The following is a 26,593-nucleotide window of genomic DNA, read 5'->3' on the forward strand; positions in this document are numbered from 1 at the left end:
GACAAGTTAAGAGGTTAAAGATGTGTGGTGTGTACATGTGTGTCAAACAACGGAGCAGATGCACACAAGGCTGGAGTGTACCTGAGCTACACAGTGAGGGCTGACGTGGGGTGTGGGTTGTCCTGAAAGTAGCCATGATGCCCATTCAGTGGGCACTGGGTGAAAAAGGAGGTGTCTATGGAGGGCCCAGGGAAACGGTGGTGATGCTGGAGTTGGATCCAGGCCAAGAGAGGATCAAACAGTGGGCTGCTATTATCAGGTAGCTCCCTGCTATAGACTGATCCTCATCCTGTAAAAAACCCAATTAGCACCTTTACCCTCACTCACTGAATTCGCGAGTTCAGTGTTCTGCTGCGCAATACTCTTTCATGCTGGCCTACCTGTTACTTCACTCCTGCCATGAGCAAACACTAGGCGCAAAAATACTGCAGGTGCTGGAATCCAGAGTAGACAAACAGGAGGCTGGCCAAGCATAGCATGCCAGGCAGCATCGGGAGGTGGAGAGGTTAAAGTTTTGGATATAACCTTTCTTCAGGAGAAGGGTTATACCGGAAACATTGACCTTTCCACCTCCTGATGCTGCCTGGCTTGCTATGCTCGGCCAGCCTCCTGTTTGTCTGCAATGAGCAAACACTAAACACCTCAGACAGGCCTCTCTGTCTAAGGGACCTGTTTGAATAACTCTTTGTGGCGCTACCATTAGCAGATCATTGTTCTTTCTGGCTAAGGCTGAAAGAAACTACTAGTTAGTGTTAAAGTCAAGTTGAAGACTAACCATAACAGGCTCAGTGGTTAGCACTGCTGACTCACGGTACCAGAGACCCGGGTTCGATTCCAGCCTCAGGCGACTGTGTAGAATTTGCACGTTCTCCCCGTGTCTATGTGAGTTTGCTCTGGGTGCTCCAGTTTCCTCCCAAAGTCTAAAGATGTGCAGGTTATGTGGATCGACTGTGTTAAATTACCCATAGTATCCAGGGATATGTAGGTTAGGTGGATTAGCTGTGGGAAATGCAGGGTTACAGGGATAAGATGGGTGATGCGATGTGATGCTCTTCAGAGGGTTGACGTGGAGCTGATGGGTTGAATGGTCTGCTTTCACACTGTGGGGATCCTATGATGGTATGTCATATAGCCTTAGAACATGTGGCTTGATTTCAGAAAGAGATTAATCCTTAATGTGCTTAGAATCCCCACACTCCCCAGTCTTAAGAGTTCAACATTCTGTGAAAGTCTTGAGTTGACTCCAATGCAGCTTATGGAGTTTGTACACAAACATCCTAAAAGAGCTTGAGTTAAATGAAGTCAGGAGCTGATATCCTGACAGACATACATTTTCACTGGATGTAATTCCACACCTTTATCCAAAGTCACGCATTTCTCTAGGTTAGGTTTTGCCCCTGTTTGTAAGCAGCCCAGCCAGAGAGTAGCATTGTTAGATCTAGTGTCGGGAACGGGCCAGGGAAGTTCACGTGGAGTAGCAAGACGAGCCGAGACTAGATGGGCTGAAGGGTTTGCTTTATTACAGCTTCAATGTTTAAAGCAGCCTTTGTGGTTTCAGGATGTCTGTTATAACTTTTACCAAGAAAGTAGTTTTGGAGCACATGTTTTGTTAGAATCGGTGAACTGATGATGTACAGCAAGATCCCATGAACAGTGACGTTTATTTGTGTGATACGTGTTAACCAGTGCTCTTATTTGAAGTAAAACCATGAAAATGTTTATATCCAAGTGACATGGTTGGGGTGGTTCATTGGCAGTGCAGCACCCCCTCACTACTGCACTGGAGGGTCAGTCTGACTAGACAGCAAGAAATGTTTTTGAGGTTGACATTGATAGAGGAAAGGGAAGGAAAAAGAGAGGAATGCAGATGGAAAGGGATTCAGAAAGGAAGGCAGACTTGCATTGAGCTAGCACCTTTCATGAGCTTGTGTATGCGTTCAGCAGATGAAGTATTTTTGAAACATGGTTTTGAAAAGTAGGGACTGCACTTCAGTCTCTGGGTTTCCTGGTCGGGGGATTTGGCCTCAGTCATGGCTGAGTGGGAATGTTGGCAAGTTGTCTGTTGTTTAAGCACAGCCGCCGTAAATGTATAAAAATGGAGGGTATTTGATTGAAGTTAGACTATCCCAGAAGTCAATAACTGTCCAAAACGATTCCCTGTGATATTTACCAATTCACCTCCAACCCACAATGACCGAACACCCTTCAGTTCACAACAAACAGCGTCTCGGTGAAATTTCACATCCGATCACAGGCTTTTGAAAAGGAAGAAGCCAACTCAGTTCCAGCAACAAAAATCCCTTTCGAAACACAATTGCTGACAGCATCGTTTCAGTAGGTCTGGACAGAATTTCCTATAAAACGAGGCAGAAACCGCACAGTATGGATGCTGGAAATCTGGAAGGATAACAATTAAAATGCCAGGAAAACTTCAACAAGTGAGACGGATATAGATCAAAAACACAGGTGAGTAACTCAGTACCTCTGGCTTGAACAATGTAGGTAGTGGTGGTGGCAGGAACCATTTCATTCTCAGGGACTGGCTTGTTCATTCAAATGTCCCAAGAACACTGAGGCAGCACAGTGGCTCAGTGGTTAGCGCTGTTGCCTCACAGCACCAGGGTACCGGGTTCAATTCCAACCTCAGGTGACCGTCTGTGTGTTGTTTGCACATTCTCCCTGTGTCTGCGTGGGTTTCCTCCCACAGTCCAAAGATGTGCAGGTTAGGTGAATTGGCCATGCTCAATTGTCAAATTAGGTACATTAGTCAGAGGGAAAGGGGGTTTGGGTGAGTTACTCTTCGGAGGGTTGGTGTGGACCTATTGGGCCTAAGGGCCTGTTTCCATGCTGGAGGGAATCTAATCTAAAACCTGGGTGCCTCCCACTTACCTCAAGTATTTAGTTTTAACAGCTTCAGATCAGGCTTCCTGATCATTACCAGGACAGGTCAGTGTAAGGATCCAGGGTAGGCCATTCAGGACAGAGTTGAGGAGAAATGGCTTCATCCAGAGAGTGGGTGAGCCTGTAGAGTTTTCTACCATGGATAGCAGCTGAGGTCAGAACATTAAATGCTTTTAAGAAGGGGTTAGCTATAACTCTTCGGGTTAAAGGGATCAAAGGATATGGGGACAAGGCACGATGTTGGATGATCAGCCATGAGCATTCTGAATGGAGGAGCTGAATGGCCCACTGCTGGTTCTATATTCTGTGTATCTATAGGAAAGCTAGAGGCTGACGATAGTCAACGGATTTAGCAAGATATTCCTCTGCACAATGCAAGAGTAACATGCCTTTATGTAAGTGTCTTAGATGGGTCGCAAGACCACTGACCCTCTGTGAGGGTTATCATACTGAACAATAGCATCGCAGACTATTGTAAAAAAATTCATAGCTAGTAATGAGCTTGGGTCATTGGCAATACTCCAACCCATGTGTTGTCAAAGCACAATGAACAAACTTAAAAACATGACTCAAATCAGTGTGGCATGTTGTTCTACCTGATGGATGATCCTCAACTTGCTACCTATTATGTATGTAGTTGGGGGAGGGGGGAGCGTGCTGCCCCTTTAAGAGACTTGGTCAGGTGACCCAGACGCGTGAGCAAGAGGGGCAGTCTTCGAGTGACCGTGGAGCTGAGAGAACACACAATAAAGTATTCCCCTACTCCAGTTAACCCTCCGTGTACCAGGTGTTCTATTTATGGTTCTCGTGAACCACAAACACAAAACTGGCAACGAGGATTGGTTTTGGGCCACAAACTCTGCGCGAACACCATTTTGTTTTGTTATGAAGAAGGACGTCACCCAGACTCCATACAACTGTGCGTTTGTGACAGTATTGTGGAGGGAAGGAGTCGCGAAGCGACTTGGCTTGTGGTCGATACCAGAGAAGAACAGTATGCATTAGGAAGTGGGCTGACAGCAGCAGTTGTGAGGGGACTTCGGCTAAGGGCCAAAGAGGGGAGTACTCTCTGGACGCTTACCAAAGTCATTGCAGAGAGCAGCTCCGAAGGGACTCAGGCTGCGGGTGACGCCAGGAAAAAATGGTATGCTAACACAGTCAGTAAGGGAGCAGCTGACCAGGGGCAAGGTTCACCAGTGGGATTCAGGCTGCAAATTGCTATTGGACTAGAGTGGCAAGTAAACAAAATGGCAGCCAATTTGGAGAGATGGGACCCTTTCTTGGAGGGACAGAGTGTTGGTCACTGTACACCGAAGATTTTGAAGATTTTAAGGTGGCTGAAGACATAATTGCACCAGTTTTCTTGAGTACCGCTGGGAGCAAGACCATCATGACTTGAGACATACCAAGAACTAAGCAAAGTTTTGGGGAGTTATTTTGCACCAAAGCCACTGATAATCGCAGAACGTTTCTGTCCTTATACACAGATATGGTGCAAAGGAGAGTCCATCCCCCAACTGATGGCCACCTTAAAGAGGTTAGTGGAACGTTGCAAATTCGGAGGCTTCCTTAAATTGCCTTGTGGGACCGTTTGGTTTGTGGCCTCTAACATGAAGCCATCCAAAGGAAGCTGTTAACATGGGGTGGCCTGGATTTCCAGACACTTTCAAAAGTGCCATCTTGTTGGAGCAGCCCGCCAGCAAATCAACATAACTTTGTGACCGCGCCCGTGTGCATCAAATCACAGAGGCTCAGCAGAGTGCACTCCGAGCTGGAGAATACTGCCTGTGGGGTCACAAGGAGTCAACGTGTTGGACGCGGGGGAGACCCAGTGCTGCAGGTGCAAGTGAGGGGGTCAAATTGCCCGAAATTGCCAAGAACAACTCAAGCAAGAGGAAGTGGTGGAGGCTAGTACAATTACAGCATTTAAAAGGCATCCTGATGGGTATATGAATAGGAAGGGTTTAGAGGGATATGGGCCAAGTGCTGGCAAATGGGACTAGATTAGTTTAGGATATCTGGTCAGCATGGACGAGTTGGACCGAAGGGTCTGTTTCCGTGCTGTACATCTCTATGACTCTATAAGGGCAGGGGTATAAAGCAGCAATTCAGAGAACAAGGTGTTAGGTACAGGTCACCAGCCATGGGGTAGACCGGGTGTGAGCTAGGTCTGTGAGCAAAGCAGAGGTTTGGTTTCACACCTGCTGGTACAGGCTGAAGCTGACCATATCTGGGTTCTTCCCAAATAATGGCTAAGACTGTAAAGATGGAAGGGGATATATGGGTGCACCAGTGTCCCCAATCAATATCCAGGGAAAAGATAAAGGCACTGCCATTAAAGCCCACTAAGACAACAGCACGGACATTCACAGGACAAGTGGTGCCACTGAAAGGCTGGTTAAAAATGCAGCTATGAGACCAAGGTGCTGAACTGCCTCAGAAATAAGTTTACTCGAGATTTTGGATGGGTACAAGGATATCTTCAAGGGAACCCTGGGGGAAATGAAAGGCATAGAAATTAGATTTCCGTTGGGAGTCTTGTCCAAGGAATCTGTGTCATGTAAGTCTGCCATTCGGCCTAAAGTGGAGGCAGAACCACAATGGCTGCCGAGCCTGGGAGCGTTGGAACCAGTAAACCACCAGTGACTGGGCGGCTCCAAATGTCCTGATGTTAAAAACAGATGACGCAGTGAGGATTTGTGGTGACTTTAATATCACAGTCCCACCCATCGCTGCATGCGGGTCAATACCCACCCTCCAGTCATTGGACTGGCAGGGGAACAAAATTCGGAAAAATGGATCTGTCTCCGGCCTAATTGTAGGTGGGAGTAGCAAAGCGGTCCCAGTGACGCACAGGGGACAGTTCTGCTATAAGCCATTTGCCATCACCTCAGTGCTGACTCTCTTCCAGAGGGTTATGAGTGAATTTCTGTGTCCCCAGGAGTACCCAGACAATAGTTTGGTTCCTGGATCCTCTGAAGGGCGTATTTGAAAAATCTGAAAGGTTGCAGGTACACCGCCTTCAAATAAAAAGGGAGACATGTAAGGTTTTTAAAGGCTCCCTAAAGTAGCTAGGCCACAGAATCAATGGTGAGGGAATGTGGCTGGCAGATGGAGGCTATTGTCAGGGGCCCTGGATCAGAAAATATGTCTGAACTGAGATCGTTCTTAGGACTTATAAATTATTATGGTAAGTCTGTGTCTTGGGCATGAAAGGCAAAAAAGTTAACAACCAGGTGCAGCAAGTAGTTAAGGCAGCAAATGGAATTTTGGTCTTTATCAGTGAGGAGTTGGAAAAACAGTAAAGTCTTGTTTCAAGGGGTTAATGAGTCCACATGTGGAGTACTGTTACAAGTTTGTTCCCTATGGGAAAGGATGTAGTGGCATTGAAGACAGTTCAAAAGAGATTCACTCAGCTGATCTCTGGGATGAAGCTGTTGACTTGTCAAGCATGTCTAAACAGGTCAGGCTTTTAATCATTAGAGTTTAGAGGATTGAAGGGTGATCTTATTGAAACGTACGAGATTCTAAGTGGCCTTAACAGGAATCGATGTTGAGAAGATGAGTACAGGAATCTCTGACAAGGGACACAGTTACAGAATAAGTGAATACTCATTTCAAACCAAGCTGCAGAAGAATTTCTTCTTCCAGAGGGTAGTGAATGTCTGGAATTGCCTACCGCAGACTTGGGGGAGGCTAGGTCACCGGAAGTATTTAAAAAAGGTAGGTGTTTGAAACCTCGGGGAATTGAGGGTCATGCTGAGCTGCACAATGAGGAGTTGAGATCTGGGCAGATGAACCATGATCTTGTTGCATATTAGTACAGGCTTGAGGGACTGAATGGCCTGCTCTTATTTCTTATGTTCTCAATATGCAGAATAGGGAGAAATCGTCAATAGCTCAGTAAGCACTAAACAGGAATAGGAGATACAGTAGTAGAAACACCCCGCAAAATGAAATGAAGGTCGAAGTGTATGAATCAGAGAAGGAAACAGAGAAAGAATGTTTGTCCAGAGAGAAGTAAATCAGTGGATATTTAATCGAGAATAACCACCAGCAGGTGTCACAAGGAGAAAAAGGAAAATTTTATTTCAACATATCAAAGGCAGCAATGTGCAAACAGACATTGATTTGGATAAACCACAGTTGAAACGGAAAAAAGCAGGAAGAATCACAGTCCAATGAAAACCGTCAAAGTCAAGACAGGGAAGGTCTAAAATATTCCGACAGCTTCCCCGCGTCACACAAGAACATGATCAGGGAGAGTCACAAAGCCTGATGGGTCAACACGGTGGCTCAATGCTTAGCATCTCAGCCTCACAGCGTCAGGGACCTCAGTTCAATTCCAGACCCAGGTTCACCTCCACCCTCGGGCGACTGTCTGTGTGCACATTCTCCCCGTGTCTGCGTGGGTTTCCCCTGGGTATCCTAGTTCCCTCCCACAGTCCAAAAATGTGCAGGATAGGTGGATTGGCCGTGGGAAATTGCCCCATAGTATTGAGGGATGTGCAGGTTAGGCGAATTAGCCATGGGAAATGCAGGGCAACAGGGACGAGGTAGGGGGGGGTGGGTGTGGATGTGGGTGGGTTGTTCTTCAGAGGATTGGTGTGACCTTGATGGGCCGAATGGCCTACTTCCATTCTATGATTCTTGAGATGAGAGTGATAATGGGTCAGTATTTAAAAATAACCTCAAAAATGAAAGGATGTAAAATCATAATCAGGACCATGACTTGGGAGGAGATGTTGCATAAGAGGGTTTGAAAGCTGTGTGATGTCAGAGTGCACGTTGCCCATATGGCCGCTCAGTCCTTGATAGAGACAGACATGTCCCGTAGACCTTGTGGAAGTAGGTCATAGTTGGAAATAATGGAATGACTGTTTTAAACTGCAGTAGCCTCAACATCTTTACCAGGCAGACCAGTTTAATTATTATCAGAACCAAACTTTCCAACAATTGCAACCTCTTGAATCGTGGTCACTCTCTGACACCTCTTTGTGTTGTATTTCACAACATTTCCACGTACAGGACTTAAACATCTTCATTGTTGTCAGACTTATAATATGGAAAGGTTCCCCTTACAGACTTTAAAAACTAAACACCTTTCTTCAAACCACAGACTGACAACTGTGCGTTGAGCTTCTCTCTAACTTTGACTGGAAATGCACCTTGCCCCTGTTGAAAGGTTATCAAACTCTTTGACACTTTAGCAGTGGCTGTGATTGCTGACATTTGACGGTGAGAAAAATTATCATCTTGCTCAAACCTTTGCCTGTTTCCGACAAAAGAAATGGCAGATGACTTGTTTTCTCAAAAGGAAGGCTGTGAATCTTTTTACTGCATGGCTGATCTCTGTCTGACTCTGCCAATGTATTTGTGTTCCGCTGTCTGTGTTGGCTACGTCAGTGTCCTGTCGACATTTCTATGGCTCACATGTCACTGGCAGCACTGGCATGCGGAGAAAATGCCAGTCGAGATAAGAGCAAAAGTAGATTCGGAACTGACAGAGACAGAGGCATTGTAAAATGGCAACGGGCTGATAACCAGTGACATGTTGTATTGGAGATGTTTGTGCTTGCTTCTAACGTGTCCTCAGTTTATACCATTGTAGGTCATTCGAACATATGTCCAGAACAATTTGCGCTTATCTTTTGTAGATTTTAATTTAATGTAACCCCTCTCCAAAGAACAGCCTAATGCTGTGGGCTGCCTCCTCTACATTTTTGCTTGCATCTACAGGAGACTGGTGCTCCATTTACTGACTTTTTGAATTTACACATGGATGGACTCTTCTCTCTCATTGGGAGAGTAACATTTTCCGATCAGTGATGCTGTGAATCCTGGTTCGGTTAATCTGGCCTGCCTTGATCTCCTTTTCGAAATAACCAGGGCTTATATATTTGACTCCTTCATGGTATGTGGGAGTCGCTGGCTAGGTCAGCATTTATTGTCTATCCCTAATTGCCCAGAGGGTAATTAAGATATTGCAGTGGACCTGGAGTCAGATGGAGGCCTGACCAGATTCTGGTCCACCCACATTGACACTACAGTCAGGAAAGCACAACAACGCCTTGACACCCTCAGGAGGCTAAGGAAATTCGGTATGTCCATAAACATGCTTACCAATTTCTTTAGATACACCACAGAAAGCCTTCTATCCGGATGCTCATGGCTTGGTACGAGAACTGCTTTGCCCAGGTCTGTAAGAAACTACAGAGAGTCATGAACACAGCCCAGTCCGTCATGCAAGCCAACCCCCTCCAACCTTGGACTCCATCTACACTTCTCTCTGTCTTTAGAAAGCAACCAACATCATCAAAAACCCCTCCCATCCCGGTCATAATCTCTTCCAACCCCTTCTGTCAGGCAGAAGATACAAAAGTTTAAACACACGTACCATCAGATTCAAGAACAGCTTCTTCCCCGCTGTTACTAGGCTGCTGAATGGACCTCTCAAATTTTAAACTTAACATGGATCTCGCTCTTAATGCACCTTCTCTGGAGCTGGAACATTGTAGTCCCCGCTCTCTTCTGTTACCCATAATGCACTTTGTATGGTATGATCTGCCTGTGCTGCACGCAAAACAAAACTCTTCACTGTACCCTGTGACAATAATAAATCAAATCACAAGGTGAAGGTGGCATATTTCCTTCTGAAAACCACCAGAGGGAAGTGGATGGGTTTCTGCATCAATCAACAGTGGTTACATTGGCATCATTGGGCTAGTTTCTCTTTCAATCTTGAATATTACTGAATTCAAATTTGACCATCCACCATTGATGAGATTTGAACTCATGACTCTCGATCGTTAGCCTGGGGTTATGGATTATTAGATCAGTGGTTTTTACTACCTGCCCCCGACTAAATTGAAACAGGAAAGGATATTTTGTTGACCTTCTGTTGATCCTTCCTTAAAATGGTGGCCTAGTCAGTGGTTATCCTCCTCATTGAGGTGCCATTGCTGTGCTGTATAAACCTAAAGTAATTCAACGTGGATTCTGCTGTCTTTAATTTTGCCGCTGTCAGCCCATCGTAGTGACACACTGTTAAGTCCGAGTCTGCAGTGATGTTTTACTGATTAAACGTAATGAGCTATGTTATAAAGACCACATCTGTTTGAGTCAAAACAGGCATCAGGATCAGTGCTGTGATGCTGTCATGGTTGAATAGCCAAGCTGATAGATAAAATGGCCCGGTGGGAGACAGACAGGTAAGAGGCTGCAAATAAGATCTGGGAAGGTTGAGAGAGAACTTTTCAATATTACAAGCAGCTCAATATAGAAATTAACTAGGCAGCAATTTAATTGAAAGCAATGAATGCCCCGCCACACACTACTACACACACATGCACACGCACGCACACACACGTACACACACACGCATGCACGGGCCGGCACACACGCGTACACGCGCACACGCGCACACACGCATGCATGCATATGCACACACGTACACACACGTGCACGAACACACACACAACACAGACACGCACACGTATGCACATACACACACACGCACACATACGTACACACACGTATACACATGCACACATGCGTGCACACACACAAGCATGCGTGCGCACACACACATGCACACACTTTTGCATATTTGCAAAGCCCCAAACTGTGGTTTCCTGTCGAGCACTCTGGATTAATTCCAGCTAATTTTCCAGGCAGTGTTGTATCAGGAAAGGATCTTTAATATGCTACAACTGATTAAAAATGTGTTAACTTAATGAGATAATGTGACAAAAGGATTTGTTCCGCATGGATTGAGACATTAACTGCCTTTGAGTATTCGAGTAAATAACTTTTTATTGCATACCACTGGGATTTCAGAAGATGGTAACTGTAGCTGTAACCTTGAACTGAAAAATTTCCTTCCGCTAGTTTGGACTCCTTTTGCAAGCCACAGGGGGCCTGGTGAATGGATTGTTTGAGACTGAATGGGTCAAAGGTGTTGTGTATTTGCATGAGAATCACATAGTGACTGTTTTGCCTGCAGACAAAAGAGACAACTGAGAGTAATTCTCCTCCCCCCAACTGGATAGGAATCAGGGAATTTGACTTTTTTATGGACTTTGCTTCCCCCGTAAGGTGTCACGCTGGAGTAATGGGACATGCAACCACAAGAATTGCCCAGGAATTAAGAAGAGAAGTAAACCCATTCATCTCTCTGAGCTTCCTCCATCCATCAACCTCATCTACAGTTTCCCTCTCCCGTGTCCTTCAATCCCACAAGTATCTATCAGTCTTGGCCTTGAATGTACCCAGTGCCTGAATCAATCACGGCGTCCTAGAAGGGTCAACTGAGTGAAGAAATCAGAGAATCCCTGTACTGTGGAAACAGACCCTTCAGCCCAACAAGTCCACACCGACCCTCCGAAGAGTAACCCACCCAGACCCATTCCCCTGCATTTACCCCTGACTAACGGCAGGTGGGACTAGATTGGGTTGGGATATCTGGTCGGCATGGATGAGTTGGGCTGAAGGGTCTGTTTCCATGCTGTACATCTCTATGACTCTAATGCACCTAACCCACCCATCCCTGAACACTATGGGGTAATTTAGCATGGCCAATTCACCTAACCAGCACATCTTTGGACTGTGGGAAGAAACCCACACAGACACGTGGAGAATGTGCAAACTCCACACAGACAGTCACCCGAGGCTGGAATTGAACCCGAGTCCCTAGTGCTGCGAGGATACGGATATCGGACACCAACATCTGAGAGCATTCACTATGGGCACTGTCCACATGAATCCCATTAGAGTCATAGAGATGCTAACCACTGAGCCACCGTGCTGCATGTCCCATTACCCCAACATGATGCCTTAACAGGGGAAGCACATTTCATAATGTTAATGTCTTTTCTCAATTTTACATGGTCAACCCCCTTCTCCTGAGACTGTGAGACTATGAGTAGAAATCCATAGTGGCCTGAATGATGTGGGATATGGGAGAAATATGACAGAATCCCACAGGAAATCTGGGAAGGCCCATTCCAAATCAACTCGCTGCATCTTTGAGCTACCTTCTGAGGGTGGAGGTGAGATTGCCGCTGAGCAGTGGTGAGTTGCCTGATATAGGGTTGATTGCTTGTTAATGACCTTATCACCTACATATCCTCATCTCAGTAATACACAGCTGCCTAACCTGTCACCCACCACGAGCAAATTGGATGCTGAGAATTCTCCATGTTGGATATCGGACACCAACATCTGAGGGCATTCACTATGGGCACTGTCCACATGAATCCCATATCTAGCACATTGACATCCAATGGGCTAGACTTGAAGAACCCTCCTGGAACATCTCCAATTCAATAACAGGATAACGCTGCACCAGTCATTCTCATTGTAATGATGCAGCAAGGACAGAGTGCTCAGGGATACATGGTCAGCACAAGGGCAGGATCAAGCTGTATCCTCAGGCTATTCCACGCTGTCACACAGCTCACTGACAGATGATCACAGCATCGCTGTTGAGACAGGACTTGGTGTGACTTCCTCCCGAGGTCAGAAAGACCAGGCTGACAGAACTGTTCGCTTTCTGCAATATTTAGTCGGGATGTTTGCCGTTATTGCCAGGGGTCCTCAGGGAAATTAAAGCAAACGGCCTTCACCCACTGGCCTCAAACAAACAACAATAAAGTCAGACTCCCAACACAGCACCTCCATCTCACCAGAACGTTCAGCTCCTGTACACCAGCATGTCCAGATCCCTGTACACCAGCACCTCCAGCTGCCTGTGCACCAGCACCTCCATCTCCCTGTGCACCAGCATCTCCATCTCCCTGTACACCAGCACCTCCATCTCCCTGTGCACCAGCATCTCCATCTCCCTGTACACCAGCACCTCCATCTCCCTGTGCACCAGCACCTCCATCTCCCTGTGCACCAGCACCTCCATCTCCCTGTGCACCAGCATCTCCATCTCCCTGTGCACCAGCATCTCCATCTCCCTGTGCACCAGCACCTCCCAGCTCCCTGTGCACCAGCACCTCCCAGCTCCCTGTACACCAGCACCTCCCAGCTCCCTGTGCACCAGCACCTCCAGCTCCCTGTGCACCAGCACCTCCAGCTCCCTGTGCACCAGCACCTCCAGCTCCCTGTGCACCAGCACCTCCATCTCCCTGTGCACCAGCACCTCCAGCTCCCTGTACACCAGCACCTCCGTCTCCCTGTACACCAGCACCTCCATCTCCCTGTGCACCAGCACCTCCATCTCCCTGTGCACCAGCACCTCCAGCTCCCTGTACACCAGCACCTCCATCTCCCTGTGCACCAGCACCTCCATCTCCCTGTGCACCAGCACCTCCATCTCCCTGTGCACCAGCACCTCCATCTCCCTGTGCACCAGCACCTCCATCTCCCTGTGCACCAGCACCTCCATCTCCCTGTACACCAGCACCTCCATCTCCCTGTACACCAGCACCTCCATCTCCCTGTACACCAGCACCTCCAGCTCCCTGTACACCAGCACCTCCAGCTCCCTGTACACCAGCACCTCCATCTCCCTGTGCACCAGCACCTCCAGCTCCCTGTACACCAGCACCTCCAGCTCCCTGTACACCAGCACCTCCATCTCCCTGTGCACCAGCACCTCCAGCTCCCTGTACACCAGCACCTCCATCTCCCTGTGCACCAGCACCTCCAGCTCCCTGTACACCAGCACCTCCATCTCCCTGTGCACCAGCACCTCCATCTCCCTGTACACCAGCACCTCCAGCTCCCTGTACCAGCACCTCCATCTCCCTGTGCACCAGCACCTCCATTTCCCTGTGCACCAGCACCTCCATCTCCCTGTGCACCAGCACCTCCATCTCCCTGTACACCAGCACCTCCAGCTCCCTGTGCACCAGCTCCTCCATCTCCCTCTCCACCAGCTCCTCCATCTCCCTCTCCACCAGCACCTCCATCTCCCTGTACACCAGCACCTCCATCTCCCTGTACACCAGCACCTCCAGCTCCCTGTACCAGCACCTCCATCTCCCTGTGCACCAGCACCTCCATCTCCCTGTGCACCAGCACCTCCATCTCCCTGTACACCAGCACCTCCAGCTCCCTGTACCAGCACCTCCATCTCCCTGTGCACCAGCACCTCCAGCTCCCTGTGCACCAGCACCTCCGTCTCCCTGTACACCATCACCTCCAGCTCCCTGTACACCAGCACCTCCAGCTCCCTGTACACCAGCACCTCCAGCTCCCTGTACACCAGCACCTCCATCTCCCTGTGCACCAGCACCTCCATCTCCCTGTACACCAGCACCTCCATCTCCCTGTGCACCAGCACCTCCAGCTCCCTGTACACCAGCACCTCCAGCTCCCTGTACACCAGCACCTCCAGCTCCATCTCCACCAGCACCTCCAGCTCCCTGTACACCAGCACCTCCATCTCCCTGTACACCAGCACCTCCAGCTCCCTGTACACCAGCACCTCCAGCTCCCTGTACACCAGCACCTCCAGCTCCCTGTACACCAGCACCTCCATCTCCCTGTACACCAGCACTTCCAGCTCCCTGTGCACCAGCACCTCCAGCTCCCTGTACACCAGCACCTCCATCTCCCTGTGCACCAGCACCTCCAGCTCCCTGTGCACCAGCACCTCCATCTCCCTGTGCACCAGCACCTCCAGCTCCCTGTACACCAGCACCTCCATCTCCCTGTGCACCAGCACCTCCAGCTCCCTGTACACCAGCACCTCCAGCTCCCTGTACACCAGCACCTCCAGCTCCCTGTGCACCATCACCTCCATCTCCCTGTGCACCAGCACCTCCAGCTCCATCTCCACCAGCACCTCCATCTCCCTGTGCACCATCACCTCCAGCTCCCTGTGCAACATCACCTCCAGCTCCCTGTACACCAGCACCTCCAGCTCCTTGTGCACCATCACCTCCAGCTCCCTCTCCACCAGCACCTCCAGCTCCCTCTCCACCAGCACCTCCAGCTCCCTGTACACCAGCACTTCCATCTCCTTGTACACCAGCACCTCCAGCTCCCTGTACACCAGCACCTCCAGCTCCCTGTGCACCATCACCTCCATCTCCCTGTACACCAGCACCTCCATCTCCCTGTACACCAGCACCTCCAGCTCCCTGTACACCAGCACCTCCAGCTCCCTGTGCACCATCACCTCCAGCTCCCTGTGCATCATCACCTCCAGCTCCCTGTGCACCAGCACCTCCAGCTCCCTGTGCACCAGCACCTCCACCTCCCTGTACACCAGCACCTCCATCTCCCTGTACACCATCACCTCCAGCTCCCTGTGCACCATCACCTCCAGCTCCCTGTACACCAGCACCTCCAGCTCCTTGTGCACCATCACCTCCAGCTCCCTCTCCACCAGCACCTCCAGCTCCCTGTACACCAGCACCTCCAGCTCCCTGTACACCAGCACCTCCAGCTCCCTGTGCACCATCACCTCCATCTCCCTGTACACCAGCACCTCCATCTCCCTGTACACCAGCACCTCCAGCTCCCTGTGCACCAGCACCTCCAGCTCCCTGTGCACCAGCACCTCCAGCTCCCTGTGCACCAGCATCTCCAGCTCCCTGTACACCAGCACCTCCATCTCCCTGTGCACCAGCACCTCCAGCTCCCTGTGCACCATCACCTCCATCTCCCTGTACACCAGCACCTCCATCTCCCTGTACACCAGCACCTCCAGCTCCCTGTACACCAGCACCTCCAGCTCCCTGTGCACCATCACCTCCAGCTCCCTGTGCACCAGCTCCTCCAGCTCCCTCTCCACCAGCACCTCCAGCTCCCTGTACACCATCACCTCCATCTCCCTGTACACCAGCACCTCCATCTCCCTGTGCACCAGCACCTCTAGCTCCCTCTCCACCAGCTCCCTGTGCACCATCACCTCCAGCTCCCTCTTCATCAGCACCTCCAGCTCCCTGTACACCATCACCTCCATCTCCCTGTACACCAGCACCTCCATCTCCCTGTGCACCAGCACCTCTAGCTCCCTCTCCACCAGCTCCCTGTGCACCATCACCTCCAGCTCTCTCTCCACCAGCACCTCCATCTCCCTGTACACCAGCACCTCCAGCTCCATCTCCACCAGCACCTCCAGCTCTCGGTGCACCAGCACCTCAATCTCCCTATACACCAGCACCTCCAGCTGCCTGTACACCAGCACCTTCACCTCGCTCCCCACCAGCACCTCCAGCTCGCTCTCCACCAGCACCTCCAGCTCCCACTCCAGCAGTACCGCCAGCTCCCTTTACACCAGCACCTCCACCTCCCTCTGCACCTGCACCTCCAGCTTCCTGTGCACCAGCACCTCCAGCTCGCTCTCCACCAGCTCCTCCAGCTCCCTGTACACCAGCACCTCCAGCTTCCTGTACACCAGCACCTCCAGCTTCCTGTACACCAGCACCTCCAGCTTCCTGTACACCAGCACCTCCAGCACCCTGTACATGAGCACCTCCAGCTCCCTTTACACCAGCACCTCCACCTCCCTCTGCACCAGCACCTCCAGCTCCCTGTGCACCAGCACCGCCAGCTTCCTCTCCACCAGCACCTCCACCTCCCTGTACACCAGCACCTCCACCTCCCTCTGCACCAGCACCTCTAGCTCCCTCTCCACCAGCACCTCCAGCTTCCTGTGCACCAGCACCTCCAGCTCGCTCTCCACCAGCTCCTCCAGCTCCCTGTACACCAGCACCTCCAGCTTCCTGTACACCAGCACCTCCAGCTTCCTGTACACCAGCGCCTCCAGCTTCCTGTACACCAGCGCCTCCAGCTCCCTGTACACCAGCGCCTCCAGCGCCCTTTACACCAGCACCTCCATCTCCCTGTGCACCAGCACCTCCATCTCCCTGTGCACCAGCACCTCCATCTCCCTGTGCACCAGCACCTCCATCTCCCTGTGCACCAGCACCTCCATCTCCCTGTACACCAGCACCTCCAGCTCCCTGTGCACCAGCACCTCCATCTCCCTGTGCACCAGCACCTCCAGCTCCCTGTACACCAGCACCTCCATCTCCCTGTGCACCAGCACCTCCAGCTCCCTGTACACCAGCACCTCCATCTCCCTGTGCACCAGCATCTCCAGCTCCCTGTACACCAGCACCTCCAGCTCCCTGTGCACCAGCACCTCCATCTCCCTGTGCACCAGCACCTCCAGCTCCCTGTACACCAGCACCTCCATCTCCCTGTGCACCAGCACCTCCAGCTCCCTGTACACCAGCGCCTCCATCTCCCTGTGCACCAGCACCTCCAGCTCCCTGTACACCAGCACCTCCATCTCCCTGTGCACCAGCATCTCCAGCTCCCTGTACACCAGCACCTCCATCTCCCTGTGCACCAGCACCTCCATCTCCCTGTGCACCAGCATCTCCAGCTCCCTGTGCACCAGCACCTCCATCTCCCTGTACACCAGCACCTCCATCTCCCTGTGCACCAGCACCTCCAGCTCCCTGTACACCAGCACCTCCATCTCCCTGTGCACCAGCATCTCCAGCTCCCTGTGCACCAGCACTTCCATCTCCCTGTGCACCAGCATCTCCAGCTCCCTGTACACCAGCACCTCCATCTCCCTGTGCACCAGCACCTCCATCTCCCTGTACACCAGCACCTCCATCTCCCTATACACCAGCACCTCCAGCTCCCTGTGCACCAGCACCTCCAGCTCCCTGTGCACCAGCACCTCCAGCTCCCTCTGCACCATCACCTCCAGCTCCCTGTACACCAGCGCCTCCAGCTCCCAGTGCACCAGCACCTCCAGCTCCCTGTACACCAGCTCCTCCACCTCCCTGTACACCAGCACCTCCAGCTCCCTGTGCACCAGCACCTCCACCTCCCTCTGCACCAGCACCTCCAGCTCCCTGTGCACCATCACCTCCAGCTCCCTGTGCACCATCACCTCCAGCTCCCTCTCCACCAGCACCTCCAGCTCCCTGTACACCAGCACTTCCATCTCCTTGTACACCAGCACCTCCAGCTCCCTGTGCACCAGCACCTCCAGCTCCCTGTGCAACAGCACCTCCATCTCCCTGTACACCAGCACCTCCAGCTCCCTGTGCACCATCACCTCCATCTCCCTGTACACCAGCACCTCCAGCTCCCTGTACACCAGCACCTCCAGCTCCCTGTGCACCATCACCTCCAGCTCCCTGTGCACCAGCTCCTCCAGCTCCCTCTCCACCAGCACCTCCAGCTCCCTGTACACCATCACCTCCATCTCCCTGTACACCAGCACCTCCAGCTCCCTGTACACCAGCACCTCCAGCTTCCTGTACACCAGCACCTCCAGCTCCCTGTACACCAGCACCTCCAGCTCTGTCTCATCAATATCCTATCGTTTTGTCTCTGTCTTTAAGCCTCTTGCACATTTCTCCTGATGTTTGTGGTGCTGCTTATCTGCGTTGGGAAACCCTCTCAATTACCTCCTTCATTCTCCTCTGCAGTCACGTTTGAAGCCTCTTCCATTATCCTAATAATATCTTTAATTTCCCTTTTTAGCCGCAAATGGACCCCTTTTCCTTTGAGTGTTTTTCACAGAATCCCTGCATTGTGGTAGCAGGCCATTCGACCCATTGAATCGATTGACCCTCCGAGTAGCATCTCACCGCCCTCTCTGTAACCTTGCATTTCTGATTGCTAACCCCCTGAACACTACGGGCAACTGAGCATGGCCAATCCACCTGACCTGCATATCTTTGGACTGTGGGAGGAAACTGGAGCACCCGGAGGAAACCCACGCAGACAGGGGGAGAATGTGCAAACTCCACACAGACAGTCACCCAAGGCTAGAATTGAATCGTGGGTCCCTGGCACTGTGAGGCAGCAGTGCTAACCACTGAGCCACTGTGCTTATGCAACCCTTTTTATTTCTTCAGAGAGTTATATGTTTGTTGTGAACCATGAATTAATTGTTAAACAGCAGTCAGTAGTTATCTATGGCCTTGTCATGCAATCTAATTTCCTCATCCAACTTGTTCCTCATATCAGTAGATATTTTCTTCTTGTCCAAATTGAAGATCTTGATTTATGGCTTAAGTAAATTGCTTGCAAACTCAAGCTGAATTCTAACCTATTATGGACACTCAATTCCACCAAGGTCCTTTACTGGAAGGTTAATTAACCTTGGGTCAGTGCATAATAGGAACTTCAATAAGATGCGAGCTGAACAGCAAACAGAAACAAAACTAAATCAGTGCAGAATGCTGGAAATCAGAAACAATATCAGAAATCACTGGAGAAACTCAGCAGGTCTGGCAACATCCGTGGAGAGAAAGCTGAGGGAACATTTTGGTCTCAGTAACTCTCCTTTGGGATGGGAGCCTGGGTGAACATTTCGGTCCCATTGATCAGATTGCTGATCCATTGCATCAGGAGCAGTGCAGCCTCCTCATTGGCTCTTCACCCGGATCGGAACCCCACCCCTCGCCCCTTCACTGGAACAGAATTCTGCCCTGTGGGTCAGTGTACTGTCGCTGAATAGCTGCGGGTTTGCAGTTGGGTGTGGAGGTGTGTGTTTCTGTAAGTGTGTGTGCGCACACATGCATTTGGGCGTGTTTGTGTGAATGCACGTGTACGTGAGTGTTTGTGCGTCTTTCTGTGTGTGCATGTTTATGTCTGTGTGTTTGTCTGTGTGTATGTGTATGTTCATGTCTCTGTGTGTGTGTCTGTGTGTGCATGTTCATGTCTGTGTGTGTCTGTGTGCGTGTGTGTGTCTGTCTGTGCGCATGTGTGTGTCTGTGTGTGTCTGTGTGCGTGTGTGTGTCTGTCTGTGCGCATGTGTGTGTCTGTGTGTGTCTGTGTGTGTGTGTGTCTGTGTCTGTGCGAGTGTGTCTGTGTGCGTGTGTGTGTCTGTGTCTGTGCGTGTGTGTCTGTGCGTGTGTGTCTGTGCGTGTGTATATGTCTATGTGTGTCTGTGTGCATGTGTGTGCATGTGTGTGTCTGTGTGTGTCTGTGTGTGCGTGTCTGTGTCAGTGTGCGTGTGTGTCTGTGTGCTTGTGTGTGTGTCTGAGTCTGTGTGCGTGCGTGTCTGTGTGTCTGTATGCGTGTGTGTGTCTGTGTGCATGTGCATGTCTGTGTCTGTGTGTCTGTGTGTGTGTGCGTCTGTGTGTGTCTGTGTGCATGTGTGTATGTGTGTTTGTGTCTGTGTCTGCGTCTGTGTGTGTGTGCATGTGTGTGTCTGTGTCTGTGTGGGTGTGTGTCTGTGTTCATGTGTGTGTCTGTGTGTGTCTGTGGATGTGTGTGTGTGTCTGAGTGTGTGTCTGTCTGTGTGCGTGTGTGTGTCTGTGCGTGTCTGTGTCTGTGTGCGTGTCTGTGTCTGTGTCTGTGTGCGTGTGTATGTGTCTGTGTGTGTGTCTGTGTCCGTGAGTGTGACTGGTGTGATTGGAAGATGGGGATGGCTGAGGTGTTGTATAAGGGTGGTATAGGTTATATCAGAGTTGAGAGTGTGGTGCTGGAAAAGCACCCAAGGAGCAGGAGAGTCGACATTTCAGGCAAACCCTTCATCAGCCCCTATATCAGAGTGATGAGGGTTGTGGTTGCTGAGTGGGACGAGAGCTGGGTGGGCATTAGCTACTCTCGGAAATGGCTCCCAGTCCCTCTGAGCTCCTTTCTTTGACATTCTTGCTCATGGCTAAGATGTGGCACCTCTTCTGGCACCAGTGGCATGATGTGGGCAGCCTTTCCCCCGGCTGGGCGCACTATCCCCATCACCCTGGGGTTTTCAGGGTGAGGAGGCAGCAGCTTGCTGCCCATTGCTGCAGCTTCCCTTTCTGTCGACGCCGTCCCTTCCGAACGGGAGTACACGATGCCTTTATAACATTACCCTGTCTGCTGCAGTGTGTACTCTCCCCGGGAACCCTGCAGGGAATAGGGCAATGTGGGAGTCACTCCAGAGCAGACGACACTGTGCCTCCGTTTCACACGCGATATTTGGAACTGCTGTGGCACCTTACAAATTAGATCCAGTTTCTCGATTTGTCCAAAAACAACTTTGCTTACATTGTGTTCACTCTGCCGATCCACATTGTCATTTGCTGAGGGCCTTGCACCATGTCTTTGAGAATAGATTCCAACATTATCTCCCCACTCGTGATTCCCTACTTATCGACCATGTTAAACTTCACGACGTTTTCATTACCAGTTCCATCCTCACTCAGATGCGTTAATCCCAGGCTTCCGGTTTGTGAGGACCTTTTCTCTGCTGTCCTTCTCTGTCTGTAATCTTTCTAAAGTAGATCCAAATTCAATCAGTCAAGACCTATTACTAGATAAACAAACAAAGGGCCCTTTCTGATCGATAGTCTAATTCCTGTCACCTAACAGGATCAGAGGGGTGAAGGCGTGATGGGCCACGATTTGGTACTGTCCCTCATTTCCTGACTCGCTTTCGTAATTAGGCTGGCATTGCTTACACTCACGGCTGTGCCACAGATCGAAATGAAAGCCTTTTTGGCAGTCTCTGCGCCAGAGGTTGAGCCAGTGCCAGTGTGCCCACGCCAGTTTCTGAACCTGTGCTTGTGCCAGAGTCATTGTGGCATTGAATGTTTTCGCTTCTGGTCCATGCCATGCATTAACAGCACCTCTCACATGTGCTGGTCACTGCTGCTGTCTTAGGCAGAGCTGTTCAGTACATTCATTTAATGTCAGATTGTGCCACATAGGGGCAGCGGGCATTGGGTTTCACTTGTATTGCTGGATTACCCTCTAGTGCAGGGCATCATCAAATATACCCATGTCATGGTACCCAGTGACCAGGCAGTGGAATCCATCAACAGGAAGCCAATATAACATGGGGAAATGTGAGGTTACACACACTGGCAGGAAGAATAGAGGAGATGAATATTATTAACATGGAGAAAGACTGCAGAAAGCTGCCGAACAGAGGGATTTTGGGAGTCCTTGTCTGTGAATCACAAAAAGCTAGCATCCAATTTCAGCCAGGAATAGGGAAGGCAAATGGAACGTTGGCCTTTATTTCTAAGGGAGTGGAATATAAACATCGAGAGATTTTACTAAAGCTGTACAAGCCATTAGTCAGACCACAGCTGGAATACTATGAACAGTTTAGATCCCTTTGTCTAAGGAGAGGTATACTGTGACTGGAGACAGTCCACAGAAGGCTCCCTGGAGGGTCTGTCTTAGGAGGAGAGGCTGAATAGGTTGGGCCTGCACTCATTGGGGTTTCGAAGAATGAGAGGTGACCTTATTGAAACCTACATGACTCATGCGGTCTTGACAGAGAGGCTGTTTCCCCTTGTGGGAGACTCCAGGACGAGAGGGAATAATCTCAGAGTTAAGGGGTTGCCCATTTAGGACAAAAAGGATGAGGAATTTCTTTCCTCAAAGTGTGTTAAGTCTGTGGAATTGTTTATCAGAAGGTCGTTAAGTATGTTCAAGGCTGAGATTTTGAATCAGTGAGGAAAGACTGTTGTGGGGAAAAGGCAGGAAATTGGTGTTGTGGATGATCAGATCAGCTGTGATCTCATCGAATGGCAGAGCAGACTCGATTCCCTGGATGGCCTACTCCTGCTCCATGTTTTCTCGTCTCTCCCATGATGCACTGCCACCAGACCGAATGCTCACTTTGTCAGTGCGTTGCCTTATCAGAGCCTTGATGGTGTAATGATCCTGTGGTGCAGTGCAGAGCTTTGGCAGACCAACAGTCTCAATGACAGATCCTATGGGTGTGTCAATGAGACCTGCCCTTAATCTATTCCATCTCCATTCCTGCCCTGACTGGCTTTAATTGAGCAGGAAATTGGTCTCCATATCAGCTAATAAAAATCGGGAACGTAAATCAGTTTTCTTATCGGAGCTGGGCTTGAGGTTCGGAAACAAGTCACGAGTCCTGGTTCCTGTCCTCTGTGGAAAATATCCAGCGAGGGTCTGTGTCTGTGTCCCTCACTGTGTTGTCTCCCACACAGAGACCTTTCTTCCCTTACTAAGTGTTTGCTGGGTTCACATTTGAAATACTTGCTGAATTGGCTTCAATAGAAGCTAACCTCATGATTAGACATTCGAGATTTTAATAACCGTTGAAATGAAAAAGCCCTTCTAACGCCCCCAGAACTGCTGAGTGAATGCCTTTTCCTTATTGATTTCCAACCAGTAGAAATGTTCCTGCCAGCTATACCCTCTTAAAGCCTCTCATAATATTAAACATTTTCTGGGCCTTCTCTCCTCAAGTGGGCGCAGCCCTGGATGGTTCAGTTTCCCATCAAACTGTGTCTTCCCATCCACCTTATTGTCCTGGTGACTCTCCGCTGTCACTTACCCAGGAGACAGATGTACAACTGATAGTATGGGAACCAAAACAACAGACAGCTTTCCAACAGATCTCTCATAAATGGTCTTGCTTTTAAAATCAAAGCTTTGGAATTCTGTCTATTCTTTCTAGTGATTTCCTTTTCCCCTCGAGTTCCTGCTTTCAGAGTGCCGCAGGTTTACTTGCTATTAATGAACGTCCCGTTGAGCCCTTGATCATCTTTTATCCACAATGCCTGGCCCCTCAGTTTTGTTGCCTCTCAGACCCTCTGGATTGAAAACCCTCCACAAGGATTGCCAAGGAGTGAGTTGAGGGTTTGCTTTGTAAACCCACTGACCCACCCCACCCACCCTTCACCCACTGACCCACCTCACCCACCCTTCACCCACTGACCACCCTCCCCCACCCTTCACCCACTGACCCACCTCACCCACCATTCACTTACTGACCCACCCCACCAACCATTCACTCACTGACCCACCTCACCCACCCTTCACCCACTGACCCACCCCACCCACCATTCACCCACTGACCCACCCCACCCACCATTCACCCACTGACCCACCTCACCCACCCTTCACCCACTGACCCACCCCACCCACCATTCACCCACTGACCCACCCCACCCACCATTCACTTACTGACCCACCCCACCCACCCTTCACCCACTGACCCACCCCACCCACCATTCACCCACTGACCACCCTCACCCACCATTCACTTACTGACCCACCCCACCCACCATTCACTCACTGACCCACCCCACCCACCATTCACCCACTGACCCACCCCACCCACCATTCACTCACTGACCCACCCCACCCACCATTCACTCACTGACCCACCCCACCCACCCTTCACCCACTGACCCACCCCACCAACCATTCACCCACTGACCCACCTCCCCCACCCTTCACCCACTGACCCACCCCACCCACCATTCACTTACTGACCCACCCCACCCACCCTTCACCCACTGACCCACCCCACCCACCATTCACCCACTGACCACCCTCACCCACCATTCACTTACTGACCCACCCCACCCACCATTCACTCACTGACCCACCCCACCCACCATTCACCCACTGACCCACCCCACCCACCATTCACTCACTGACCCACCCCACCCACCATTCACTCACTGACCCACCCCACCCACCCTTCACACACTGACCCACCCCACCCACCCTTCACCCACTGACCCACCCCACCCACCATTCACTCACTGACCCACCCCACCCAACTTTCACTCACTGACCCACCTCACCCACCATTCACTCACTGACCCACCCCACCCACCATTCACTCACTGACCCACCCCACCCACCATTCACCCACTGACCACCCCACCCACCATTCACTCACTGACCCACCTCATCCACCATTCACTCACTGACCCACCTCCCCCACCCTTCACCCACTGACCCACCTCACCCACCATTCACTCACTGACCCACCCCACCCACCATTCACCCACTGACCCACTTCCCCCACCCTTCACCCACTGACCCACCTCCCCCACCCTTCACCCACTGACCCACTCCACCCACCATTCACTTACTGACCCACGCTACCCACCATTCACCCACTGACCACCCTCACCCACCATTCACCCACTGACCCACCCCACCCACCATTCACTTACTGACCCACCCCACCCACCATTCACTCACTGACCCACCCCACCCACCATTCACCCACTGACCACCCTCACCCACCATTCACCCACTGACCCACCCCACCCACCATTCACTCACTGACCCACCCCACCCACCATTCTCTCACTGACCCACCCCACCCACCATTCACCCACTGACCCACCCCACCCACCATTCACTCACTGACCCACCCCACCCACCATTCACTCACTGACCCACCCCACCCACCATTCACCCACTGACCACCCTCACCCACCATTCACCCACTGACCACCCTCACCCACCATTCACTTACTGACCCACCCCACCCACCATTCACTTACTGACCCACCCCTCCCACTATTCACTCACTGACCCACCCCACCCACCATTCACTCACTGACCCACCCCACCAACCATTCACTCACTGACCCACCTCACCAACCATTCACTTACTGACCCACCCCACCCACCATTCACTCACTGACCACCCTCACCCACCATTCACTAACTTACCCACCCCACCCACCATTCACTTACTGACCCACCCCTCCCACTATTCACTCACTGACCCACCCCACCCACCATTCACTCACTGACCCACCCTCACCCACCATTCACTCACTGACCCACCCCACCAACCATTCACTCACTGACCCACCCCACCCACCATTCACTCACTGACCCACCCCACCATTCACTTACTGACCCACCCCTCCCACTATTCACTCACTGACCCACCCCACCCACCATTCACTCACTGACCCACCCTCACCCACCATTCACTCACTGACCCACCCCACCCACCATTCACTCACTGAACCACCCCACCCACCATTCACTCACTGACCCACCCTCACCCACTATTCACTCACTGACCCACCCTCACCCACCATTCACTCACTGACCCACCCCACCCACCATTCACTCACTGACCCACCCCACCCACTATTCACTCACTGACCACCCTCACCCACCATTCACCCACTGACCACCCTCACCCACAATTCACCCACTGACCCACCCCACCAACCATTCACTTACTGACCCACCTCACCAACCATTCACTTACTGACCCACCCCACCCACTATTCACTCACTGACCACCCTCACCCACCCTTCACCCACTGACCCACCCCACCAACCATTCACTTACTGACCCACCCCACCCACTAACCACCCTCACCCACCATTCACCCACTGACCCACCTCCCCCACCCTTCACCCACTGACCCACCTCACCCACCCTTCACCCACTGACTCACCCCACCCACCATTCACTTACTGACCCACCCCTCCCACCCTTCACTCACTGACCCACCTCACCCACACTTCACCCACAGACCCACCCCTCCCACCATTCACTCACTGACCCACCCCACCCACCATTCACCCACTGACCACCCTCACCCACAATTCATCCACTGACCCACCTCCCCCACCCTTCACCCACTGACCCACCCCACCCACCATTCACTCACTGACCCACCCCTCCCACCATTCACTCACTGACCCACCCCACCCACCATTCACTCACTGACCCCCCACACCCACCATTCTCTCACTGACCCCCCACACCCACCATTCTCTCACTGACCCATCTCACCCACCATTCGCTCACTGACCCACCCCACCCACCATTCGCCCATTGACCCACCTCACCCACCATTTGCCCACTGACCCACCTCACCCACAATTCGCCCACTGACCCTCCCCACCCACCTTTCACCCACTGACCCACCTCTCCCACCATTCACCCACTGACCCACCTCATCCACCCTTCACCCACTGAACCACCTCACCCACCATT

General features: G+C 51.3%; 2 protein-coding genes across 3 annotated transcripts in view; both read left to right on the top strand.

The window, feature by feature from the left end:
• The window catches only part of LOC122554936 (5-hydroxytryptamine receptor 2A-like), a 619,268-nt gene that overhangs the window by 140,627 nt on the left and 452,048 nt on the right, over positions 1-26,593 (top strand). The gene's annotated exons all lie outside the window — the stretch shown is intronic.
• LOC148148564 (uncharacterized) lies at positions 135-18,436 on the top strand. Its single transcript, XM_087992317.1, has 4 exons — positions 135-259; positions 15,635-16,231; positions 16,817-17,047; positions 18,379-18,436. Exons 1-4 carry the CDS (start codon positions 135-137, stop codon positions 18,434-18,436), a joined length of 1,011 nt encoding a protein of 336 aa, XP_087848443.1.

The sequence above is a fragment of the Chiloscyllium plagiosum genome, unplaced genomic scaffold (assembly GCF_037043375.1).
Source record: "Chiloscyllium plagiosum isolate Xiang-an unplaced genomic scaffold, Cpla_swu_hap1 HiC_scaffold_12, whole genome shotgun sequence".
Lineage (NCBI taxonomy): Eukaryota > Metazoa > Chordata > Chondrichthyes > Orectolobiformes > Hemiscylliidae > Chiloscyllium > Chiloscyllium plagiosum.

Excerpts from the sequence above, each read along its gene's own strand:
- LOC148148564 (XM_087992317.1), top strand. The coding sequence starts at position 135 with ATGATGCCCATTCAGTGGGCACTGGGTGAAAAAGGAGGTGTCTATGGA. Across the intron at positions 260-15,634 it reads CAGTGGGCTGCTATTATCAG|CTCCTCCAGCTCCCTCTCCA; the intron begins GTAGCTCCCTGC and ends CCTGTGCACCAG. Across the intron at positions 16,232-16,816 it reads ACCAGCTCCTCCAGCTCCCT|CACCTCCAGCTCCCTGTGCA; the intron begins GTACACCAGCAC and ends CCTGTACACCAG.